The sequence below is a fragment of the Ascaphus truei genome, chromosome 1 (assembly GCF_040206685.1).
Source record: "Ascaphus truei isolate aAscTru1 chromosome 1, aAscTru1.hap1, whole genome shotgun sequence".
Classification (NCBI taxonomy): Eukaryota; Metazoa; Chordata; class Amphibia; order Anura; family Ascaphidae; genus Ascaphus; species Ascaphus truei.
Window position 1 is genome coordinate 522,912,408 of NC_134483.1, and position 24,737 is coordinate 522,937,144.

Below are 24,737 nucleotides of genomic sequence, written 5' to 3' on the forward strand. Positions count from 1 at the left end.
GGGATGATTCTGATGAGGAACTCCTCTGTGGTGCTTCTCTCTGTGCAATAACTCCACACTTGCACACGAGAGTGTTGTTAATCAGGAACATCTTTATTAGTACGGTGGGCCAGCTGCCCTCCACAATGGGGTGTATCTAGCCCTCCATTGTTCACCGTACTTCCCTTTGAAAGGTATTGTCCTCCTGAATTAGGGATTCCCTATCCCCGCAGGGATATCTATTCTGTGCCAGGTCCCTGGTCACAGTTTCCTTATTCAGCTGCTATAACATAACCACTTAGCAAACTACTCCTCCTCCTCCTAATCACTTGGCAACTCCTACTTTTGAATCAGTGCTGTGCCTTATGTATCCTCTGGGGGCTGGCACAACTCTGACATCACTAACCATGGAGTCAGAGCCTGTGACCACTCCCATCCATACATAGGGCACCTCACCAGGGTGTGAGGGCAAACCTCCATGATTACTGCTGGCATGCCCATAACTTACCAGGCCTTACTGTCAGCAGGAGAGATTACTGCAACCATTTTATAGCATGGTTACATTCTCCCCCTGGTGAATCCCACCGTCCCCGGCTGGGACCTAAATTTGAAGTACCTTTCTCCAGGAAGCACTGTAAAATGGAAAAACACATCATCAGGGAACATATAATATAAATGACATCCCATTGCGCCAAGCCCGCCCTGTCCAGCAGCCGCGAACTCGCACAAAATATGTCTACTACCACCTAAAAATAGTGACTAGGGTCAGGCTTTTTAACCTCCCGACCACCCATGTCCAGGACAGTAACGTGGTAGTGGCGTGGCAATCCCCTCTCAGGTCTATATGTTACCCTGTGTTTGTGAATATTCCAGCCAATACTCCAAACCCTCATTAGGTGATCTATCCTATCCTCGGCCTTGCGTCCAGTTATCGCACCCCCTTTATTCACCATGTACATCTCGATAGTTTCCCGTAGCCACCTATCCCTATTCTCCTCAATCTCCTCCATAAGGGGTTCTGGGACATACGGGTACTCCAACCCGTGGGACGCCTTGTACTTGGCGACAATGGCCCTCTCAGCCCGGCTTATTCTGGTCAGCTCAGCATTCCCTGCCCGTCCGGGCAGCACCCATGATAGGGGTTCATCAGGGTCTACCGGGTCTGATATGATGTCAGGACCCATGGGCTCTATTTCCCTGCGCTCGATTTTGAACCACCTCTCTTGTAGCTCCCTATCTCTCTGCGCGGGTGTGAACTTTCCTACTGCCCACCAGTAATCTACTACATCCTCCCTTCGGATAAGGAATCGCGTACGATCCATCCAGGCCACATAGCCCTCAAATAAGGGAGCCCACCACCGGGTTTCCTTAAATTTATCGGAGTCCATGGAGTCACCTTCCTCCGCATCCCCCCATGAAAATACCCCCGATGTTCTTTCAGAGCGCGGTTTAGACCATCGATATGACCCCGGTGCCTTTCCCTCTGACTGCTCGGGTACGTTAGGCACCCACCGGTCCACCGCTGCCTTACCCAGTTGCCCTCTACCCCTGGAAACACCCTCCGTAGCACAACTGCTCAGTCTCTCCCCAGTCCGTTCCTCATCCACCCCCAAGGACACCTCCACCACCTCCAAACTAGGCGGGGACCCCCGGGGACAAGTGGCTGGGGCAAGGGCCTTATCTAGGGCGTGGGGTTGGGCATAGGGGCAAGTGATCGGCCGCCACGGGGTTACAACCCGTTCCCGGCTGTCAGTTGACTGTTCGGTAGATGAGACCTCACCCTCCTCAGTCCGCTGCTCGGCCTGCCAGCTCCGTGTCCTTTGTGGTGATCAGGAACACCCACCCGATCGCCGAAGCGTTGTTTCTCCTCTTCCGGCCGCTCCGCTGCTTCTTCCGGAAGTGACGTCCTCACCGGACCCGGATGTGCCGCCATCTTGGATTGGACCCCCATGCGGGATCTCTTCCTCCACAACAACATCCGGAAGCTCTCTCGTCATCCCCTCACGTACCGCCTGGGCCTGGCACGGCCCTTCCTCTGCAACACCTGCGATCGGAGCTAGGTAAGTACAAGGGCTGCTCTTACCACTCCGCAGGGGGGTAGGCGTATCGCGCCCGTTGCCACTGGATCCGCCGGTCCCCGGAACGGAAGGACTCCGCCTCTCACCTCGCCGATCCACGGGTGACACCCGATTCTCCTTGCCGCTACTCACGGCAAGTGGTGTCTCCCTCCCTCTCTCCTTACCGGAGGCCGCCTTGGTCCCACACTGGGACCCAGATAGGTCTCGGAGATCCTGGTCGGAGGAGTCCCCTTTCACCGGCTTAGGGGTCACCAATCGTGGCGACCGCTTTCTGCTCTCTCGGTCGGTGTACTGACCGACCGCTTCCTTTTTTTCTGACCCAGCCGATGGAATCGGCTCCGATCCCCATTCTCTCGGATCTGCACTGTTAAGCCACAGTGCACCAGGGGACTCGGCGGACAGCCTAGCCGTATCCCCCAGGGGGTCACTGAATTGAATTGGCACGAAGGTAGGCATCAGCCAAAGATGTTGAGTCCCACATTGTGGACAGCGCAACGCCGTGCCCACAGTGCCTCCGGGCAGTCTGCATTGCAAGCAGAGCCCCACTACGGTCTCAGTATTGGTCACCCTGACCACCAGTACCCCGCCGGGCACCGCGTAGGGCTGTGTGGATACCATTGTGGTCACAGTCGAAGAGCAGGCCATGGTTTTAGTGGGAGCCACTTTTAGCACAGGTCTGTCCTTGGAGCTGGTTCCTCGCGAATGACCAACAGAAGTTGAAGGACCAGCCACTCCCTGGTTCGGCTCCTCCCAGCTCTGACACAGCTGGAACCCGCCCCCAATGGTAGTAATTATAGGCGGGTCCCACAAGGGAATAGGATGTCCTTTAATTAAGGCCGCGCCCTTCTCAGTCCTAGTGGGCGCGGTCAGAGTTTTCGCGCCCTTGTCCCCAACAGGGTGGGGTTCTTCTTTTGCCGCCAATTCCAGCCTTTTCCTTTCAGCTGCCTTGCGTGCAAAGTATCCCTCCTTTTTGCACGCTACCCCAGCGGCCGGAACTACTTCTGGTAGTTGCGCCGTCAGTGCACAAGTTCCTTGGCTCGCCGGATTCGTGCCCACGGGGCATAGTCGGAAGCCACTCCCCCTGGTTGAGATCAGGGGAGGGTCCCACAGACTAAGCGGTTGGCTCAACACTGGGGCTGAGCTGGTCACTGTCCATACCCCCCATTAGGGCGGGGTTTTCCTGTTGGCGGGGTTTTCCTGTTGGCGCCACTCCTGGCCAACTCTCTGCAAGTCCCGAATTTGCAGAATTTTCTGCAACTGGCCCACGCGGTCTCCCAGGGAGAGGCGGGAGCCGCCATTTTGTAAGTCCTGTTCCCCAGATACAATTGTAATGTCCTCGCTACTATCATCCAGGGCAGCACCCCGGGGTCCTAAGCAGGACCAAAACGGTGCGGCCACAGCTTTCGCTCCACTCCATAGCAGGCTGGTAAAAGACATGTCAGCAACAGCTTGCTCTTCAGTGGGGCGCACGCCACGTGTGCTTTCCCCATCAGCCTCCGGCCGCCATTTTGGACTATCCGCACGGCGCGGATCCTCCATTCTTGCGGTCGACATTCTCTCGTAGCAGTTATCGTACATGGGGCTCCTCTCTGCGGGGCAGCCACCACACCGGTACAATAAAGATTGCCCTGATGCACCACCTTGTGTACCTAATGTAGACTGGACTCGTGTATGCACTACCTCAGACTAGGCTCACTCTCTCAGTGTCTGCTGTATCTCCTTCCTCCCAGTCTGTGCACCCTACGGTAAGTGGTCTGGAATGGGCTAGAGTACTCTGGGGCTTCCATGCAGTACTTAGGCGTCTACCTCTCTTGGTCAGCCTAGCGCAGACCATCTCCAGGATTCCTGACCGCGTTAACAGGCTATCCCTTTAGGCATCCTACCAACTAGCACTGCCTCAAGGTGACTAGGACAGCTATAGCCCGGCTCCAAACCCCTCACTCCTTTCAGGCCCCTAGGTCGTCCCTGCGAACTGACAACTCCATCAGCCCCCTGACTACCCCGAGGTCCGTCCCAACGCAGCACAAAGTGGCAGCAGACACTTCTCCCTGTTTCCAAGTGACCTAGCAAAAGCCTGTCCCGTTGACAGGTCTATCTCAGCAGCGCCTCCAAATGTAACAGTGTTTCTGACCTGGCCTGACCCACCCAATCTCATATTGGCCCCTGTGGTCTAACCAGTCCCCATTACAGTGTGATGTCTGGTGGTGCACCTGTTGGCAACAGGACTCCTGAGTCTCCCACATGATGGTGTGTGGGGATTTGCCAACCCAGACAGGCAGCTGAGGTAGTGTGCTGAGTCCTACCTATATCCAGTGCAGTGCCTCCACCTCATCAGGATCCCGGCGTCCGTTGGGGGATGATTCTGATGAGGAACTCCTCTGTGGTGCTTCTCTCTGTGCAATAACTCCACACTTGCACACGAGAGTGTTGTTAATCAGGAACATCTTTATTAGTACGGTGGGCCAGCTGCCCTCCACAATGGGGTGTATCTAGCCCTCCATTGTTCACCGTACTTCCCTTTGAAAGGTATTGTCCTCCTGAATTAGGGATTCCCTATCCCCGCAGGGATATCTATTCTGTGCCAGGTCCCTGGTCACAGTTTCCTTATTCAGCTACTATAACATAACCACTTAGCAAACTACTCCTCCTCCTCCTAATCACTTGGCAACTCCTACTTTTGAATCAGTGCTGTGCCTTATGTATCCTCTGGGGGCTGGCACAACTCTGACATCACTAACCATGGAGTCAGAGCCTGTGACCACTCCCATCCATACATAGGGCACCTCACCAGGGTGTGAGGGCAAACCTCCATGATTACTGCTGGCATGCCCATAACTTACCAGGCCTTACTGTCAGCAGGAGAGATGACTGCAACCATTTTACAGCATGGTTACATATTGTACTAATTTGGGAGTTGAACTATAATACTGCATGTCCTTAACAAACTGGGTAGCAGAATTACTGTATGTTTATATTCTGATTTGGGGTGTATTGTTTATTATTGAGTTGTTTCTTAATTAAACTGCTTATTTTTATCATCTGAAATACTTCTGTTTATAATTTTTTGGTTTGTTTGTATTTTCATACGCGGTGTGATTTCCTCAGTCACAATTGTTATTATATATATATTTTGTTTAAAGCATTTAAGTATCAGCCTGACTGGTACCTAAACATATAGAATAAATCAAAGTATTACAGAATCATATGTGTAACATTATTGAGGATTTATTTATTGTATAAACCACAAGTACATCACGATTTTCTGTAAAGGACACATACTGCCGTATATTTAAACTTTTAAAGCATTATTTTCCTTTAGTTTATTGATATGTGTAACAAGATTAGGGTGACATGTTCACCTGTTGATATATAGCAGTGTTTCGGGAGTGAGGATGTGACTCCTTTTAGTAAAAGCAAAAATTAGTTTTCTGGATGCTAGGGGTTTTTCTCTAACAGTAAAAGACTTTTAGGGGTTCATGCAGTAAGCAGCGAAAAAAAGCATTAGCCAGTTTAGCAATTCGCCATGTTTTTGGCGTGTTAAACTGGCTGTATGCTGTAAGGGGCGAATCCCTGGCGAATGAATGCGCCACCACCATTTGCTAAAATGGCTAATAACCGGTGGCGGGACGGCTTCTTGGCGAGAAACTGCCGAGAAGCCGTCCCCTGCCGAGATGTGTTTGCAGCAGAGAGAGATCCGCCGCTCTCTCGGCGCAAACATCAGCACATTAAAAATTCTTTTAAAAACCATTTTTATTCCTAGTCTACATGTGCAAGGGGTCTCAGGAGCTGAAGTGCGTTGGTTTCAGGTCCAGGGACCCCCTGCTCCCCGAGATACAGACCCCTTTATGAGGTGCCGGTATCCCTCTGCATTTAAAGGTCCCGATCACGTGACCGCGGAATGTAAACAAAGCAGAGGGATACCGGCACCCCTTAAAGGGGCCTGTATCTCGGGAAGCAGGGGGTCCCAGGACCTAAAACCAAAACGTTTCTGCTCCGGAGACCCTCTGCACCTCTACACTATGAGTAAAACACACATATCAATAAAGACTCATTCCTTACCTTACAGGGTATCTGCTATGGTAGCGAAGCAGCATTAATATTTATTTAATAATACTGTACAGTGAGAAGGGGGTCCCCCGAGCTGAACCGCATCACTTTGTGGAACAGGGACCCCCTGCTTCCCGAGTTACAGGCTCCGGTATATGTGATCGGGTGGGCAGTGTCACCGCCATCTTTATTGCGTCCCATACGCTACGTGCCCGCAATAAACATGGCGTCCACACTGTAACCGATGCCCCAAACCGGGGCCTGTAACTCGGGAAGCAGGGGGTCTCTGAGCCACAAATAAATGCGGTTCAGCTCAGGGGGCCCCCTGCTCCCGCACAATATTATTAAAATACATTAATGCTGCTTCATTACCATAGCGGATAGCCGCTAAGGCAATGAAGGGGTTAACGCATAATAGCATGTTTATTGGGGACAAATGCCCCCAATAAACATAGCAGCAATACACAACATACAATACAGTAATGGGCAACATTACTATTATCCACAAATGAATAATAGTGCAGTTGTCCATTTAAAATACATACAGAACAATAAAGACATTAAATACATATATCACTCACCCATGTGCGGCTGCCACGATGAAGGCCATCCTCATCTTCATCCTGCCCATGCCCCATCCGCTTCTGCAAAACAGACACAAGAATTAAAACATCCACTGTAATGTCCCCTAACCCCTTCATCACCATAGCGGTTATTAACCGCTACAGTCATTAAGGGGTTAACCCACCATCACCCACATACCCTCCCCCACTAACCCCCCCAGCCAATACCCCCACCCCCCAACACATACAGTACAATAATGTGCCAAATAACTATTATCCACATAAGGATAATACATTATTTGGCCATTATTAAACACATTAAATACCGTAGTAAAATAAAGAAAATTCTACTAACCTCATCAATAAGAAGGCTCCGTCGCCAGCATCATCCTTGGGGTCCGTTGCCAAAATAATAAATAGCCAATACATATCAATGACATTAACATACCAAGGAACCCCTTAATCACCTTATCGGGTACTAACCTCAAAGGTAATTAAGGGGTGAAGCCATCCTGCAATGGCAACACCACTTATGCATAACATCCTCAATGAATTAAAAAGCAATTTCCTAAACAAATCTCATGTAATCATTCAATCTGAAGCCTCAAATGCCACTTAAAACATTGCATTTACAGTGTATACATGTAGCATAACATGTAAGCTACATGTACATGCTGCAAATCAATGTTAACAATACAATAATCCAACTAAAATAGCCTGACATCACAAGAAGTATATTATTTAATCCAATAAAGTCACCATCAATGAATTAACAGACATGAATTACATCCCTAAACAATTAAAATACCATCCATACCAATTACACAATTAACTATAGCTATCGTTACAGAGAACAAGTTCAAAACATACCAAAAAGGACACCAAAAATAACAATATACTAAAGCAACCCTCAATATGACCTACAGTACAGCATAGAAGCCCAAAAATTACATCTCTCTAATAATAAAATACATTTAACACACACCTATGCATAGCAGCATAGCCAAAATAATTTACAATAGTGCAAATCAAGCTTTTACAACACTATCATTTCTTACCCTGTATGTATATATCTCTCTAGACATACATACATACATACATACATACAGTGGCAAGAAATGATATACCACAAAAAAAAAATACACATGTTAAAAAAGCATGTAAACAAATTACAAGCACAATTAAATACATTTCTTTAGTTCACTTACCATTACTTGGCCCCACCGACTCCCGTTGAATACCTTACTCACGAACCAATCCACGATCAGGAACCCATAAAATAATAAACCAGAAAATAATAAACATTAAAATAATAAAACACGACAATCCAGGGGTCTTCTAGTTGTAATCCATCTTCATCTGTATTCTTCTACCTTCTTCCGGGGTCTTCTCCCCGTCTGCGGCCACGCCCTGGTCTTCTTTCTTCTCCGGAGGTCCTTCCTCCTCGGCGTCTTGCTTCAAAATGAGACGACATAGGCTTTTAAAGGCCTATGACGTCACATTTTCGTCATATGGTTCCCACGGCCCTGATTGTGCCATGAAAACCATGTGTTTTGGCCGATGTAAAAAAAAATGATGACGTTACTTAAATGCAAAGAAAGCACAGCCAATCAGAATGGCTTTGCTTCAATTGCCTTTAAAATGACGTCATGAAAAGAAACATGGCCGGACTCACATGGTACGGTAGCCAATCAGAGCGTGGGAACTCCATCCCTACTCTGATTGGCTCTAGTATACCATGTGACAGAGGCTTGGGGGAGAAAGGATGTGACGTCAATGAAAACCTGTCACATGGTATACTAGAGCCAATCAGAGTAGGGATGGAGTTCCCACGCTCTGATTGGCTACCGTACCATGTGAGTCCGGCCATGTTTCTTTTCATGACGTCATCTTAAAGGCAATTGTAGCAAAGCCATTCTGATTGGCTGTGCTTTCATTGCCTTTAATTGACGTCATCATTTTTTTTTTCTCGGCCAAAACACACGGTTTTCACGGCCCAATCAGGGCCCTGGGAACCATGACGAAAATGTGATGTCATAGGCCTTTAAAAGCCTATGTCGTCTCATTTTGAAGCCAGGCGCCGAGGAGGAAGGACCTCCTACAGAAGAAGAAGGACAGGGCGTGGCCGAAGACGGGAAGAAGACCCCGGAAGAAGGTAGAAGACAGAAGAATACAGATGAAGATGGATTACAATTACAATTCAGCCGAGTTCAAAAAGTGCCGATAAGTGGCTTATTGGCAGCCGGATGCCGATAAATTTTTATCGGGAACAAAAAATGCCGATTTTGGCCACTTATCGGCGCTTACTGAATCGGGAAGGCAATTTTGGCAGGAAAATGGCGAAAAAAACCTTAGTGGCGCTTACTGCATAGAGCCCAAAGACTTTTAGGCTGTTACCTCATCTTACTGGTTCACTTTTCAACTTGTTTTCAGGGAGATTTGGTAGACATTGTCCTGCTAGCATTTTGAAGATGTCTTTAGTAAAAAGGTGTTGGATTGTTATCTAATTTCTCTGGAGCTGTTCCTCCTTATAGGGGAAAATGTTGATGTACAGTATATAGAGCTCTTTAGATAAATGTTGTGTTCAGAAAAAAACATTTATTTGTAGCACAAGATTCACAATCTGCATTATTCTCTAGAGCAGGCCTGCACAACTCCAGACCTCGAGGGCCGCAAACAGGCCAGGTTTTCTGGATATCCCTACTTCAGCACAGCTGGCTCAATTAGTGGCTCAGTCAGACAAACCTAGCCTGTTTGCGGCCCTCGAAGACTGGAGTTGTGCAGGCCTGCTCTAGAGCATCGTACAGTTTAAAATGCAGATATATCGATTTTCTGGGCATTTACATGTAAATGGAGCATGTCTCGTTCACTTTCCACATTTGCATGTTCACACCCAGAATATGAACATCTAAAACTCTGTGCTGCAGGTTTGAAAATCTTGTGCGGGCCATCAAAATACATTAGATTGCTAAATGTGTTTGTCTGGGCTATGTTATTTACACTGCTATAAGATTCTGGTATTGTGTCTTGGGAGGTACATTGAACTTGCTTGGCTGAGACTTTAGTGCTGGTACCAAGACTGTTCACTTCTGCAATCTGTTTATTTTCTATCACTGCTAAAACTGGTTTTAGATACAGGTTGAGTACTTTTAAATATATGTTTATATATATATATGTAGGGGTGTCCTGGTTTCCCTCTCACCTTCGCTGCATGGGGCGTTCGGACGTTCCGCGGCGGCCCGGTAGTACAGGGCGCCGCCATGTTGGTTGACATTGCGCAATAGTCTGGCGCGACTGCCAGGAGCGGAGAGGGTTCGCGCATGCGCAGAGTAAAGCACGCGAACGGATGGCCAATCACCAGGAGGCTCTGCAGTTAACTACAAGTCCCATGAGCCTCAGCCGAGCCACCTGACACCATGTAACCAATAGGAGTGCAGGATTGTTGACTGGAAGGAAAGGGAAGTGTGGGGGAGAGACCACGCTAGCCAGAGGGCACCGGAGGAGCAAGGGGAGAGGTTGTGTGTGGTGTAGGGGTCAGTGACCCACCTGCAGAGGCCAGATTTCCTCTCAGGCCCCAGTGTATACTCTGAGTCACCATAAGCTTGTGGTGCTGCAGGGACGCCCTATAGAGAGAGACATATACTCCCTTACTGTAGTAAGCAGATAGGGACACAGTGTCGAGAAGCTGCGTTGGCGACAGCGGTTTGGGCTCAAGATGCTGGACATCACCAACTCGTGAGAGACTGCGCTGGATCGGCGGATCCTTTTCGAAGCCTGTTGCCGGTTACAGGCGTAGCCGGAAAGTATTTAAGAAGTGCACCAACACTGGTACCATCAGGCGCTGATCCCGCCTTGGGGAAGGACACATTGGGGACACTGGGTTGAGTGACCAAGGGACTGTGCACATATATATAGTGGACACAGTGTGGGGTGCACGCGGTGGTGGGAAGTGACATTACTCTTTAGGAGAGTGGCCGAGCCACAGATATATGTATTGCATGTCTGCCATTTATATACATCCTTATATGTGTGTTATCCTTAAGAGGTATAAGATAAGGTTCTGCCATTACGTATTAGTAAACGGTTCTCAAGTTGAAGTGTGTTATCATTATTCTTGCCTAGAATCTCACTTATTGGGGATCCTGGGTAAGTGGAGGTGCTGCTAAGAATCTAATATTACCCCAGGCTCCCAACTAGCGGAGGCCCAGATCTCGCTGAGCCAACAGGTACATGCAGCACTAGTAGTCGCTCTAGATACGCAGGAAAGAGGGCTACATATATACAGTGTTCGACAATTCATTATAACTACTCGCCCGTGGCGAGTGGATTTAGGCCGCTGGCGAGCCGTTGCTGCGGCTCTATGAATTCCCCTGCTCGCGGCAATTTTTTTAATTTTTTTAAATAAATAATCCCCCTCCCTGATTGGGTTAGCGCGGGGAAGAAGGCCGGCAGGCAGCGCTGGGTTAGCCCCTTCCCCTGATCTCCTTCCCCTGATCTCCTCCCCTCCTGCCCCTGATCTCCTTCCCCTCCTGATCTGGGGTGTCCGCCACCTGGGATGCGGGGGGGAGTTGTGTTGCGCGGCTGTGCACATGGGTGGGGTGGTGGTGATTCCCTCTCCCGTGTGCTGCTCCGCCCCAGTACTTGCCCGCTCCCGTGCGCTACCCAGCTCCAGCACCGGCTCAGGGGAACCCCGAGGAGAGGCATCAGCCGAAGAGATCTGCTCCGGAGATACGGGGTGAGTGACGTCATCAGCCCACCAATATTTAAAGCACCACTCACACCCGGGGTGTGTGTGTGTGTGTGTGTGTAGGGGGGGGGAGAGAGAGACCACAAGTAGTCAGTCACCTACCTACCCACCCAGTCATTCACCTACCTACCCACCCAGTCAGTCACCTACCTACCCACCCAGTCAGTCAGTCACCCACCCAGTCAGTCACCCACCCAGTCAGTCAGTCACCCACCCAGTCAGTCAGTCACCCACCCAGTCAGTCACCCACCCAGTCAGTCAGTCAGTCACCCACCCACCCAGTCAGTCAGTCACCCACCCAGTCAGTCACCCACCCAGTCAGTCAGTCAGTCACCCAGTCAGTCAGTCACCCAGTCAGTCAGTCAGTCACCCACCCAGTCAGTCAATCAGTCAGTCACCCACCCAGTCAGTCAGTAAGTCAGTCACCCACCCAGTCAGTCAGTCACCCACCCGGTCAGTCACCCATCCAGTCAGTCACCCGCCCAGTCAGTCAGTCACCCACCCAGTCAGTCAGTCACCCACCCAGTCAGTCACCCACCCAGTCAGTCAGTCACCCAGTCAGTCAGTCACCCAGTCAGTCACCCACCCAGTCAGTCAGTCACCCCCCCACCCAGTCACAGTCAAGTCAGTCACCCACCCAGTCAGTCAGTCACCCACCCAGTCAGTCACCCATCCAGTCAGTCACCCGCCCAGTCAGTCAGTCACCCACCCAGTCAGTCAGTCAGTCACCCACCCAGTCAGTCACCCACCCAGTCAGTCAGTCACCCAGTCAGTCAGTCACCCAGTCAGTCACCCACCCAGTCAGTCAGTCACCCCCCCACCCAGTCAGTCACCCACCCACCCAGTCAGTCACCCACCCAGTCAGTCACCCACCCAATCAGTCAGTCATCCACCCAGTCAGTCAGTCACCCACCCAGTCAGTCAGTCTCCCACCCAGTCAGTCAGTCACCCACCCAGTCATTCAGTCAGTCACCCACCCAGTCATTCAGTCACCCACCCAGTCAGTCAGTCTCCCACCCAGTCAGTCAGTCTCCCACCCAGTCAGTCAGTCTCCCACCCAGTCAGTCAGTCTCCCACCCAGTCAGTCAGTCACCCACACAGTCAGTCAGCCAGTCACCCACCCAGTCAGCCACCCACCCTGTCAGCCACCCACCCTATCAGCCACCCACTCTGTCAGCCACCCACCCAGTCAGCCAGCCACCCACCCACCCAGTCAGTCAGCCAGCCACCCAGTCAGCCAGCCACCCAGTCAGCCACCCACCCACCCAGTCAGCCACCCACCCAGTCAGTCAGCCACCCACCCACCCACCCACCCAGTCAGCCACCCACCCAGTCAGTCAGCCACCCAGTCAGTCAGCCACCCACCCAGTCAGTCAGTCAGGCACCCACCCAGTCAGTCAGCCACCCAAGTCAGCCACCCACCCAGTCAGTCAGTCAGCCACCCACCCAGTCAGTCACCCTGTCAGTCGCTCTCTCTCTCTCTCTCTCTCTCTCTCTCTCTCTCTCACCCACCCTCTGTGTGTGTGTGTCTCTCCCCTCTGTATCTCTCCCCTCTGTGTCTCTCCCCTCTGTGTCTCTCCCCTCTATGTCTCTCCCCTCTGTGTCTCTCCCCTCTGTGTCTCTCCTCTCTGTGTCTCTCCCCTCTGTGTCTCTCCCCTCTGTGTCTCTCCCCTCTGTGTCCCCACACTCTCTCTCTCTCCCACACACTCTCTCTCCCACACTCTCTCTCTCCCACACTCTCTATCTCTCTCCCACACTCTCTCTCTCCCAACCTCTCTATCTCTCTCCCACACTCTCTCTCTCTCTCCCACACACTCTCTCTCCCACTCTCTCTCTCTCTCTCTCTCTCTCTCTCTCTCTCTCTCTCTCTCTCTCTCTCTCTCTCTCTCTCTCCCACCCTCTGTGTGTGTGTGTCTCTCCCCTCTGTATCTCTCCCCTCTGTGTCTCTCCCCTCTGTGTCTCTCCCCTCTATGTCTCTCCCCTCTGTGTCTCTCCCCTCTGTGTCTCTCCTCTCTGTGTCTCTCCCCTCTGTGTCTCTCCCCTCTGTGTCTCTCCCCTCTGTGTCCCCACACTCTCTCTCTCTCCCACACACTCTCTCTGCCACTCTCTCTCTCTCCCACACTCTCTATCTCTCTCCCACACTCTCTCTCTCCCACACTCTCTATCTCTCTCCCACACTCTCTCTCTCTCCCACACTCTCTCTCTCCCACACTCTCTCTCTCTCCCACACTCTCTCTCTCTCCCACACTCTCTCTCTCTCCCACACACTCTCTCTCTCTCCCACACTCTCTCTCCCACACTCTCTCTCTCTCTCTCCCACACTCTCTCTCTCCCACACTCTCTCTCTCCCACACTCTCTCTCTTCCACACTCTCTCTCTCCCACACTCTCTCTCTCTCCCACACTCTCTCTCTCCCACACACTCTCTCTCCCACACTCTCTCTGTCTCCCACACTCTCTCTCTCTCCCACACTCTCTCTCTCTCCCACACTCTCTCTCTCCCACACTCTCTCTCTCTCCCACACTCTCTCTCTCTCTCACACTCTCTCTCTCTCCCACTCTCTCTCTCTCCCACACACTCTCTCTCTCTCCCACACTCTCTCTCACACTCCCGATCTGGATATCTTATTTACCCTATAAATCTTAACTGCCCTATACTACACCAAAATAACCTATACTGCTTTCTTCCAGATCTGACTCAAGCTTCACACAGAAGACATCAGAACCCCCCCCCCCCCTAACCCAGAAGACAGGTAGGGAACACATCCCCTCCAATGTATAACATTGCGGGAATGAGGGTACCTGGACATTGAGGGACTGTGGATCAGGTAAGATCCCAGGCGGGATTGCTGCTTTAGATATTATGAAGCGGGGACGTCCAGACACTGGTTAAGGGGTTCAGGAAACTAGTCATTCACACCTGGCTTTTATTTCTAGATCCGACATTTACACACACACACACACACACACACACACACACACACACACACACACACACACACACACACACACACACACACACACACACACACACACACACACACACACACACACACACACACACACACACACACACGTAACAAGGACTAATTGTAGTATAATGTAATACAATAAATACATTTATGTCAAAAAAGAATGTTCTGACTAGGAATTTATTAAATATATTTTATTAATATATTTTATTTCAAAGCGGGGTTGGCGGCGGGACTAGGGTTGGGGGCGGGACTAGGGGCGGGACTAGGGGTGGGGTTGGGGGCGGGACTAGGTGGCGAGTAGATTTTTTGGTTGGGCGAGTAGATTTTTGGGTGATTTGTCGAACACTGCATATATATATATATATATGAAAACACAGAGAAAAGAAACCTCTTAAAGAGCACTCAGACAAATGTTAGCAAAAAATAGAAAGGGTAATTTTATTAATCAAAAAATAACAGACATACAAACAACTAGCTGGAGAACCTGCCTGACCAGAAATGAAAAGAAAATATAGAATGAAAAATAAATAATTAAATTATATGCAATTAAATAGACCCAAAAATGTATAATAAAATATCCTAAAGTGGTAGCTCTCTGCGGGAACAAAATTCCCACAATGAAGCAAACCAGACCAGCCGGTCACATGAAAAAAACTAGGATAGAAAATATCATAGGTCTACACAAAAAAACCCATACAAACATACAAAGAAACCATCATATGTGCTGTGCCATGGCAGTATATAGGTTAACAACAATATGTCAGCCTATTGCCACTAATAAGATTATATAACAGAGGAGACATATAAATGAATTATTTCAGTGACCCAAATACATAAAGCATTGTGCTTCCTGGATGAGAATTTTAAGATCACGGTCTGCACTATTGATATACAACAGTTCCACCCAGCTGTTATAGTGCTCTACAGCCAATCATCATTATAATCTAAGTGAGAGACTATATGCATCTGTGTTTTAGGGGCGTTTTTGGCGCGAAATTTGAAATCATTTGCTGCCTATTTAAGTGTTTCTGCTCTATGGCCCTAGCACCACTCGTGAAGAAGGCTTAGCTGCTGAAACGCGTTAGTGGGCTATTTTAATTTTTGCTGCTGCTGACCCTGCCTGTCTATGTCTATTTTTGGACCATTCTAATGTCCTTTACCTATGGATGTTATTTTGTGGACTGTGCTGACCCATGATTGCAGTGCCATCATACTAAGGAGCTGAGTATTATTGTGTATCCCTTTTTCTTTTTTCCCATTTGCTCTGATTTATGTATTTGGGTCACTGAAATAATTCATTTATATGTCTCCTCTGTTATATAATCTTATTAGTGGAAATAGGCTGACATATTGTTGTTAACCTATATACTGCCATGGCACAGCACATATGATGGTTTCTTTGTATGTTTGTATGGGTTTTTTTTGTGTAGACCTATGATATTTTCTATCCTAGTTTTTTTCATGTGACCGGCCGGTCTGGTTTGCTTCATTGTGGGAATTTTGTTCCCGCAGAGAGCTACCACTTTAGGATATTTTATTATACATTTTTGGGTCTATTTAATTGCATATAATTTAATTATTTATTTTTCATTCTATATTTTCTTTTCATTTCTGGTCAGGCAGGTTCTCCAGTTAGTTGTTTGTATGTCTGTTATTTTTTGATTAATAAAATTACCCTTTCTATTTTTTGCTAACATTTGTCTGAGTGCTCTTTAAGAGGTTTCTTTTCTCTGTGTTTTCATATTCATTATTTTCCTCTAGCACCACCTAGCAGTTTATCTTTTCTCTGCTACTTTTTCAGATTTATTTCTCTGATTTAGGAAGGTTTAGACACAGCATTATTTATTGGTAGTTGATGCGGTATTCATTTTTGGTGTAAGTTTTATATATATATATATATATATATATATATATATATATATATATATATATATATATATATACATATACACACACACACACACACACACACCTTGGTGCAGTCTAAACTGTTTCCTTCAGAATCTGTGTAGCAGTTCTTCCTTTTGGAGAGATTGCTGCCTCTGCTAAAGTTTCTCCCAACTGCGGTGAGAGAGCTTTGTGTCTTACCTATTCCTTATTTTTAAACATTCCCAAAACCATTTCCCCATTTTATTTCTGTTTATGTTATCACAATAAATACTTCCGAAATTGAAGAAGACTCAATTTTTCATAAGTAAGAATTGAGTTAACTGCCTGTCTCAACTCATTAGCCACAGTAAGCCTGGGACAGAACAGCATATTTATATGATGTTTGAGTAAAATGTAACAGCAAACTTATTTTGGGTACATTTTAAAACAGGCGGTGAGATCGCAGCCTGTTCAAATCTTGGGAGTTCCTAATTATACCATTATATGTTTTAAAGATTGTTCACTGTGTAAGTGCACTTTTTATGGGTTTGAAAACTTGAAACATAAACAAGATTTTGTGCTGTCTGTTCTATTGTGTCACATTTCTGTTTCCGTGGGAGTTTTCTGCTGATCAGACTATCCCCACCACAGATTTGGATATGTCTGTATCTGTTTATTTATATAGCACCAACCTTGTACATAGCGCTTCACAGCAGTAATACATTTGACATAATACTGTAAAACACATAATGGGAATAAGCGCTTGAGGCATATAATTAGGAAAAGGAATCCCTGCCTTGAAGAGTTTACAATCTACAGTAAGTGGTAACATACAGAAACAAAAGCCTAGGTGATATTTGTGTAGTGCTAAACCGTGTGAAAAAATAATAATGGTGTTCAAAAAGTGGGGAGCACTAAAACCCCTCTAATATGGGAAATTGTGAATGATTCATTAGACTAGGAATATACCGTACAAGAGAACAAGACTGTGTGGCAATTGTGTGGCAAACAATACAACACTTTATGATGAAATGATAAAAATAGGCCCGTGACAGAGGATCTGTAAGCCCCTACAGCCGCAATGAGAGCGGCTTTAGTAGGGGCTCGCCTACTCTTCCGCAAGAGCGCGGAAGCATAGGCCTTAGCAGAATTTTACATTTCAGCGCTCGCCGGAGCACAGGGCCGGTCACGTGAGCGGTTCGCCCAATGAGGGCAAACCAGATCCGTGACGTCACTGGCCCGCCCGCCGACACGCCCCCAGACGGCGCGCTGTCTAAGGCCAGGAAAAGCACCCGCTTTCCCTGAGCCTCAGCGCGCCTCCGCATGCCCGCCGGAACCCTGGCCGAGGCCTTAGACAGCATAGACTGGAGAAGAGAGTAAAGGACTCACATAGGGCAAATAAATAAAGTTTTTATGGAGAAAAAGGAGAACACAGATTTTTGAAAACTCACGCTCTAACAGTTCTTTTAAGCAGTATGGTATATAAATATCTCCAGGAATCTTGAGGGGTTACGTGTGACATCGCAGCATCATTTGATGCTGAAGAAGGAGGAGGGCAGCATGAAGGAGAAGAACGGCACCAGGTAAGTGCCTAAGGGTCGCAGTTATATAAATCCGACACTGGGAACTACTGATATGCTTTGTTAAAGAGGTGTGTTTTATGATCTTGATGGTAGAGAGAGGGTGCTAGTCGTTTTTTGAGGTGAAGGGAACTCCAGAGGTGTGGGGCAGTGAGTGAGAAGCGTTTTAGTCAGGAGAGGGCTTTAGATACAAAAGGGGTAGAGAGAAGGCAGCCTTGAGCAGAATGCAAGAGTTGAGACGGTGTATAACGAGAAATTAGGGCAGAGGAGGGTGTAGCTTTAACAGAGAAGAAGAGAATTGTGTGAGTAATAAAGGGTTTTATAAGAAGCCAGAAGAGGGATTTCAGCAGGAGAGATGCTAAGACAGATTTAGGAGAGAGTAAAGTGATTCTAGTAGCAGCATTTAGGATAGATTGTTGGGGAGACAGGTGAGAGGCAGGGAGGCCGGACATTATAAGGTTACAATAGTTGAGATGGGAGAGCATAAGGGCCTGCGTTAAAGTTTTAGCAGTAGAGCGACAGAGGAAAGGGCGAATCTGTGCAATGTTACAACTGGAAAAAATACAGGTTTTATAGTAGCTACATTGTGAATGTGGGAGGAGAAGGTGAGAGAGGAGTCAAAAGTGACACTTGGCAGCTTGTTTGTGATACTGGGTGTATGATAGTAATGTCAACAGTATTCCCTTTTTTTGTTCATTGTACAATACAGTGGTGTTCACTTATTAATATTATACATATTTAAATATATATATATATATATAAACAAATAAGAATTCATCTATATATATATATATATATATATATATATATATATATATATATATATATATAAAATGAAAAATATGGGAAGGATTGAGAATCCATCCTGTAAAGGAATGTATTCAATTACCAGTATAAAATACATGGCATAGATATATAGTTATCACTATTTTATAAAAATATATTCAAATCTTCAGTAGGAGCACTGATTTTAACATTTTGGTGTGTTTGATGACATTTTAAACATACATTAAGTGAAAGAGGAAGGTTTTTGTTCAGGTCTGTATCACTGTGAGAGGCCAGCTGTTATACTGCTGACAGTAATAATCTGCTGCATCTTCTGCTTCCACTCTGCTGATTGTAAGAGTGAAATCAGTTCCAGATCCACTGCCACTGAACCGCTCTGGGATCCCAGATACACGGCTGCTTGCAGCATAGATAAGAAACTTTGGAGATTGTCCTGATTTCTGTTGGTACCAGGCTACATTGCTGCTAATGCCAATACTGGCTTTACAACTGAATATGGCACTTTCTCCTGGTGACACTGTGAGAGAATCCAGAGACTGAGACATCACAATCTGCCCACTGGAGCCTGAGGATTGTAAATACAATTACAATTAGCAATATTTCTATTGGTATTATGTAGATATTTTGTCACATTATAAACTCATTAATATAAAGCAGAGCATTGTCAACCCTGCAGATTTATATGATGTAAAATATATCTTATATTTACGCTCTTACCTTGCACATAGAGCACTAACACCAACATCAGGCAGCTCTGTGAAATCATCTTCATAGTTTTATTATTTCTCAGATGAAGTTCAATAAACCATTACATGCAAAATGTCACATTTATAGAAACTGGATCTCAAGGGAAATGTCCTTATAGTGTTCATATGCAAAAGCACAACCTATGCAAATATTCCCATGGCAGAGTATAGAATATTTAGTTGCACTTCAGTTCTACATAATACAGTCACGCTTTCCCCATATGGGATTTTTCAATTTATTTATTCTGAAATGCAAATATAATATACTGTATATATTTATATAGAATACTTTACCTTCTTCCGAAGATTCCTATTTAAGTATTATTCAATGTATCAAACATTTTTTTATTCAATTTAATTGAATTTGCGCCTAACATATCTACTAGAAGATATATTTATCATCACAACTATTCCGTGTATCTACTTTACTTTCAGTGACAAATAACTTCCTCAAATACTTTACCCTCAGGTCTAGGACCTCACGCTTTAAAGCAGACTTTATTTCCTGGTGTTTTACTTCCTCTGATTGAGATTTCCTCACTGTAACTTATTTAAGCATTTAAAATACAGGATTTGAATGAATTTATATATATATACAGTTACATCCGGAAATAATTGGACACTGACACAATTTTCATAATTTTGGCTCTGTACACCACCACAATGCATATGAAATGAAACAACCGAGATGCAATAGAAGTGCAGACTTTCATCTTTAATTCAAGGGGTTGAACAAAAATATCATATCAAACGTTTAGGAATTGCAACCATTTTCATACACAGTCCCCTTATTTCAGGGGCTCAAATGTAATTGGACAAATGTTCATTTTTAATACTTTGTCGTGAATCCTTTGCAGGCAATGACTGCTTGAAGTCTGGAACGCATGGACATCACCAAACGCTGGGTTTCCTCCTTTGGTATGCTTTGCCAGGCCTTTACTGCAGCTGTCTTCAGTTGTTGTTTTTTCATGGGTCTTTCTGCCTTACGTTTTGTCTTCAGCAAGTGAAATGCATGCTCGATCGGGTTGAGATCAGGTGATTGACTCGGCCATTGCAGAATATTCCACTTCTTTGCCTTAAAAAACTCGTGGGTTGCTTTCGCAATATGTTTTGGGTCATTGGCAATCTGTAAAGTGAAGCGCCGCCCAATCAACTTCGCTGAATTTGGCTGAATCTGAGCAGACAATATATCCCTATACACTTCAGAATTAATCCGGCTGCTTCTGTCTTCTGTCACATCATCAATAAACACTAGTGACCCAGTGCCATTGGAAGCCATGCATGCCCATGCCATCACACTGCCTCCACCGTGTTTTACAGATGATGTTTAATGCTTTGGATCATGAGTCGTTCCAAGCCTTCTCCATACTTTTTTCTTCCCATCATTCTGGTACAGGTTGAACTTAGTTTCCTCTGCCTAAAGAATGCTGTTCCAGAACTGGGCTGGATTTTTTAGATATTGTTTGGCAAAGTCTAATCTGGCCTTTCTATTCTTGAGGTTTATGAAGGGTTTGCACCTTGTGGTGAACCCTCTATATTTGCTCTCGTGAAGTCTTCTCATTATGGTAGACTTGGATAATGATATGCCTACCTCCTGGAAAGTGTTCTTCACTTGGCTGGATGTTGTGAAGGGGTTTTTCTTTACCATGGAAAGGATACTACGATCATCCACCACTGTTGTCTTCCGTGGACTTGCAGGCCTTTTTGTGTTGCAGAGCTCACCAAGTCTTTTGTTCTCAGAATGTACCAAACTGTTGATTTGGCCACTCCTAATGTTCCTGCTATCTCTCTGATGGATTTTCTTTTTTTTTGCAGCATAAGGATGCCCTGTTTCACTTGCATTGAGAGCTTCTTTGACCACATGTTGTGGGTTCACAGCAACAGCTTCCAAATGCGAATGCCACACCTGAAATCACTTTTACCTGCTTAATTGATGATGAAATAACGAAGGAATAGCCCACACCTGTCCATTAAACAGCCTTTGAGTCAATTGTCCAATTACTTTTGGTCCCTTGAAAAAGGGGGGGCTGCATATTTAAGAGATGTAATTCCTAAACCCTTCCTCCAATTTGGATGTGAATACCTTCAAATTAAAGCTGATAGACTGCACTTTAAGCCCATATTCATTATTTAACTGTAACTTAAATTTATTTTGGTACACAGCCGAAATAACAAAACTTGTATCAGTGTCCAATTATTTCCGGACCTAACTGGATAGATAGATAGATACTATAGATAGATACTGTAGATAGATAGATCTATCTATATAGATAGCAATACAATACCGTTTTTGAAGACGAAATCAAAAGGCAGCACTCCAGAAATGATCCAAAAAATTGTATTAAAGATGAGACACAATTGTTGAAGTTTGTGAAAGTGTCAATATTGTCCATTGTGAGGCAACAACAACAAAAATCACCAAGCATTAACAATCAATGTGCAGGTCTTACCAGCCTAAATTGTTAATTTAATTTCTGACTGGAATCAGTTGTATGGAGGTGGTGGCACCTCCCCCAGAACTTACATCACCTCCCCCTTTTTAATGGTGGATCTTCTCCTCTTGCTGCAGGTAATGAATCTATTATGGTTCTTCCCCCTCACACAGAGGTATAGGGAACAAATGCAGTGTAGTGTAGGACTTGCACTTATTATGGTTTACCTTGACGATTTGGTGTGCAAGCTTATGATGTTTTGGCCAAAATTTCTAACTAAAAAAACCATATTTTAATATTATTAGCATTAGCATTATTATTTACACTGAAGCATCATTTCTTGTAATTATTACCATGTATGTTTTGTCATTTGGACGTAGCACTGGGCACCCCCTGTGTTTGCTATATCTACATCTCTATATAGATATATCTATTTATAATATAATATATTCCTATCCTCTCATCTACAGCATGTATATACTGAGGTCATTAAGCCCCTTATATGGTGAGGAAATGTTAAACTAAAAGCATGTGATCAGCGCTCAAACCTATAAAACTATACCTAAATATTAACTAAAATAACCAGGTGCTTAACAAAAATAAAATAATTAAAGTGTCCCCTATAAGAAAAAACCTTAATGTGAATTCCTCACATCCTGTTGTGGCAGGTTGGGGAATGGCTGCCTTGGGAATATAACAACCCTATCCACAAGGGCTGTATAACATATACAGAGAGAGATAACAAATGACACAGATACAACACAGACTATAATTCCCTGGCGCACTATCAGATAATAAACCTGACGAATCGGAGTAGTCCCATGAATCAAAAGGTGGTATAAAGAAGATCCACAGTCCACAATGTCCCGTTCTTTTACACAGAATGCTGGTCTGAAAATACAAATAAAACAACCATTGCGCAGTACCCTATGGTCAGTTTTCCAAGACCCCACCGTTGCTATCTACTTACTTAAAAATAGATAAGAATGGGCCTCAAAGGTTTCTTTAAGTCCCCCACGATTGGCTCCGACTGATTCCTGCTGCTGGTATCACGCTTTACACTTCCAGCATCAGCATCACCATACCGATTGGGAACAGAAAGGGGCACCAATAGTATAGCACTATAACATTTATTGTTAAAAAATGACAAGCATAAAAACATGCACTCACATGCAAGAATGCCCTATGTGTGTCCTACAACGTGCCGTCCGCTTCACATGGGAGGATGCCGAGGGATTGCAGGGGGAGGCTGGAGCCGGCGTGGGTCCCCGCTTCGTGGCCGCGACTCGGAGCGCCTAGTCCCTCCTCCGATGACGTTCCCCGTCAATCAACCTCCTTTCCTTCCACAGGGTCTGCACGTTGCAGCACATTCAACAAGCTCCACCCTACGCGCGTTTCGTGACTCTGACGTCACTTCTTCAGGGGTAATATTATAGAGGTAATGTTATAGTGCTATACTATTGGTGCCCCTTTCTGTTCCCAATCGGTATGGTGATGCTGATGCTGGAAGTGTAAAGCGTGATACCAGCAGCAGGAATCAGTCGGAGCCAATCGTGGGGGACTTAAAGAAACCTTTTGAGGCCCATTCTTATCTATTTTTAAGTAAGTAGATAGCAACGGTGGGGTCTTGGAAAACTGACCATAGGGTACTGCGCAATGGTTGTTTTATTTGTATTTTCAGACCAGCATTCTGTGTAAAAGAACGGGACATTGTGGACTGTGGATCTTCTTTATACCACCTTTTGATTCATGGGACTACTCCGATTCGTCAGGTTTATTATCTGATAGTGCGCCAGGGAATTATAGTCTGTGTTGTATCTGTGTCATTTGTTATCTCTCTCTGTATAAGCCCCTTATATGGCTTTAAATACAAACACTGCACCATATTTATTATCTACGATAAAATAAAAGTAAAGGTTAGAGATGTGCAGAATATTTGCTGAAGTTTGTGAAACTGGCAATATTGTCCATTGTGAGGCAACAACAACAAAAATCACCAAGCATTAACAATCAATGTGCAGGTCTTACCAGCCTAAATTAAGGTATTTACTGCCATTTTTGCAAAATTCTGGTGAAATTGGGAATATTTTGAACAGTGTTGCCTTTTGTAAAAATGTAGCAAAAGTGCAAACATGAAGGGAAATTTGTGGAAAAAATGTACAGTACTTTCAATACACAATAGGTATTTCAGGCTATGTTGAACATTCTGCTGTCCCGTTGTTTTCCCTATTTTAGAACTTTAGTTTCTTCTTTTTTTCCCCTTCCTCTTGCTTTATCTTGGATGACAGAAGACTTTTTGCCTTTGAGTGTCACCTAAGAATGCTTTAATGTCAGATTACATCGCATTTGAAATGACCATTTCCTTCCCCCTGATTAGATTAAGAAGTATCTATCATCATTTTAATGATCATCATGTTCACCATACACAATTAGAAGTGAGATTAATCGGTATGAAGATTTTATATTGAATGGGATCTCCTGCAGAATATGGAATCATGGTCCTAATGAAGAATAATGTGATGCTCATCAGTAGAAAATACTAATCATACAGATTTGTCTCCTCTTCTTTCCCTTTATCTGTTCTTTTGACTGCTGTTTGAGCATTGACTTGTGGTAGAATATGCCAGTTACTTTGTTAAGGGATTTTTTGCTGTTTTGTATAAATACAGATGCAGCGTTTTGTATGTATCAGCTGCCGAGGAGCATGTGCAGGTGCACAGTGTGCAAAGCATACCGGCACCCATACTGGGGCCTGTAATTCAGAAGCAGGGGGTCCCCAGACCTGAAATGAATGCGGTTCAGCTCCAGAGACCACCCTGCTACAATACTGTGTTATTAAAATAAAATAAAAGCTGTGCTATGGCCTGTTAGAGGCACACAGGTAGAGTCACTGATTTAGTATCACTCTTACTGCACATCCCTTAAAGACAGGTGCA

At 45.7% G+C, this 24,737-nt stretch overlaps 1 gene segment (V, D, J or C); it reads right to left on the reverse strand.

Annotated features, from left to right (window-relative positions):
* The window catches only part of LOC142466718 (Ig kappa chain V region Mem5-like), a 278,826-nt gene extending 259,360 nt beyond the window's left edge, over nucleotides 1-19,466 (reverse strand). Inside the window, 2 exon segments of the V gene segment in view lie at nucleotides 18,888-19,188; nucleotides 19,341-19,466. Coding sequence covers nucleotides 18,888-19,188; nucleotides 19,341-19,395 — 356 coding nt within the window.
* Between the last annotated feature and the right edge of the window lie 5,271 nt (nucleotides 19,467-24,737).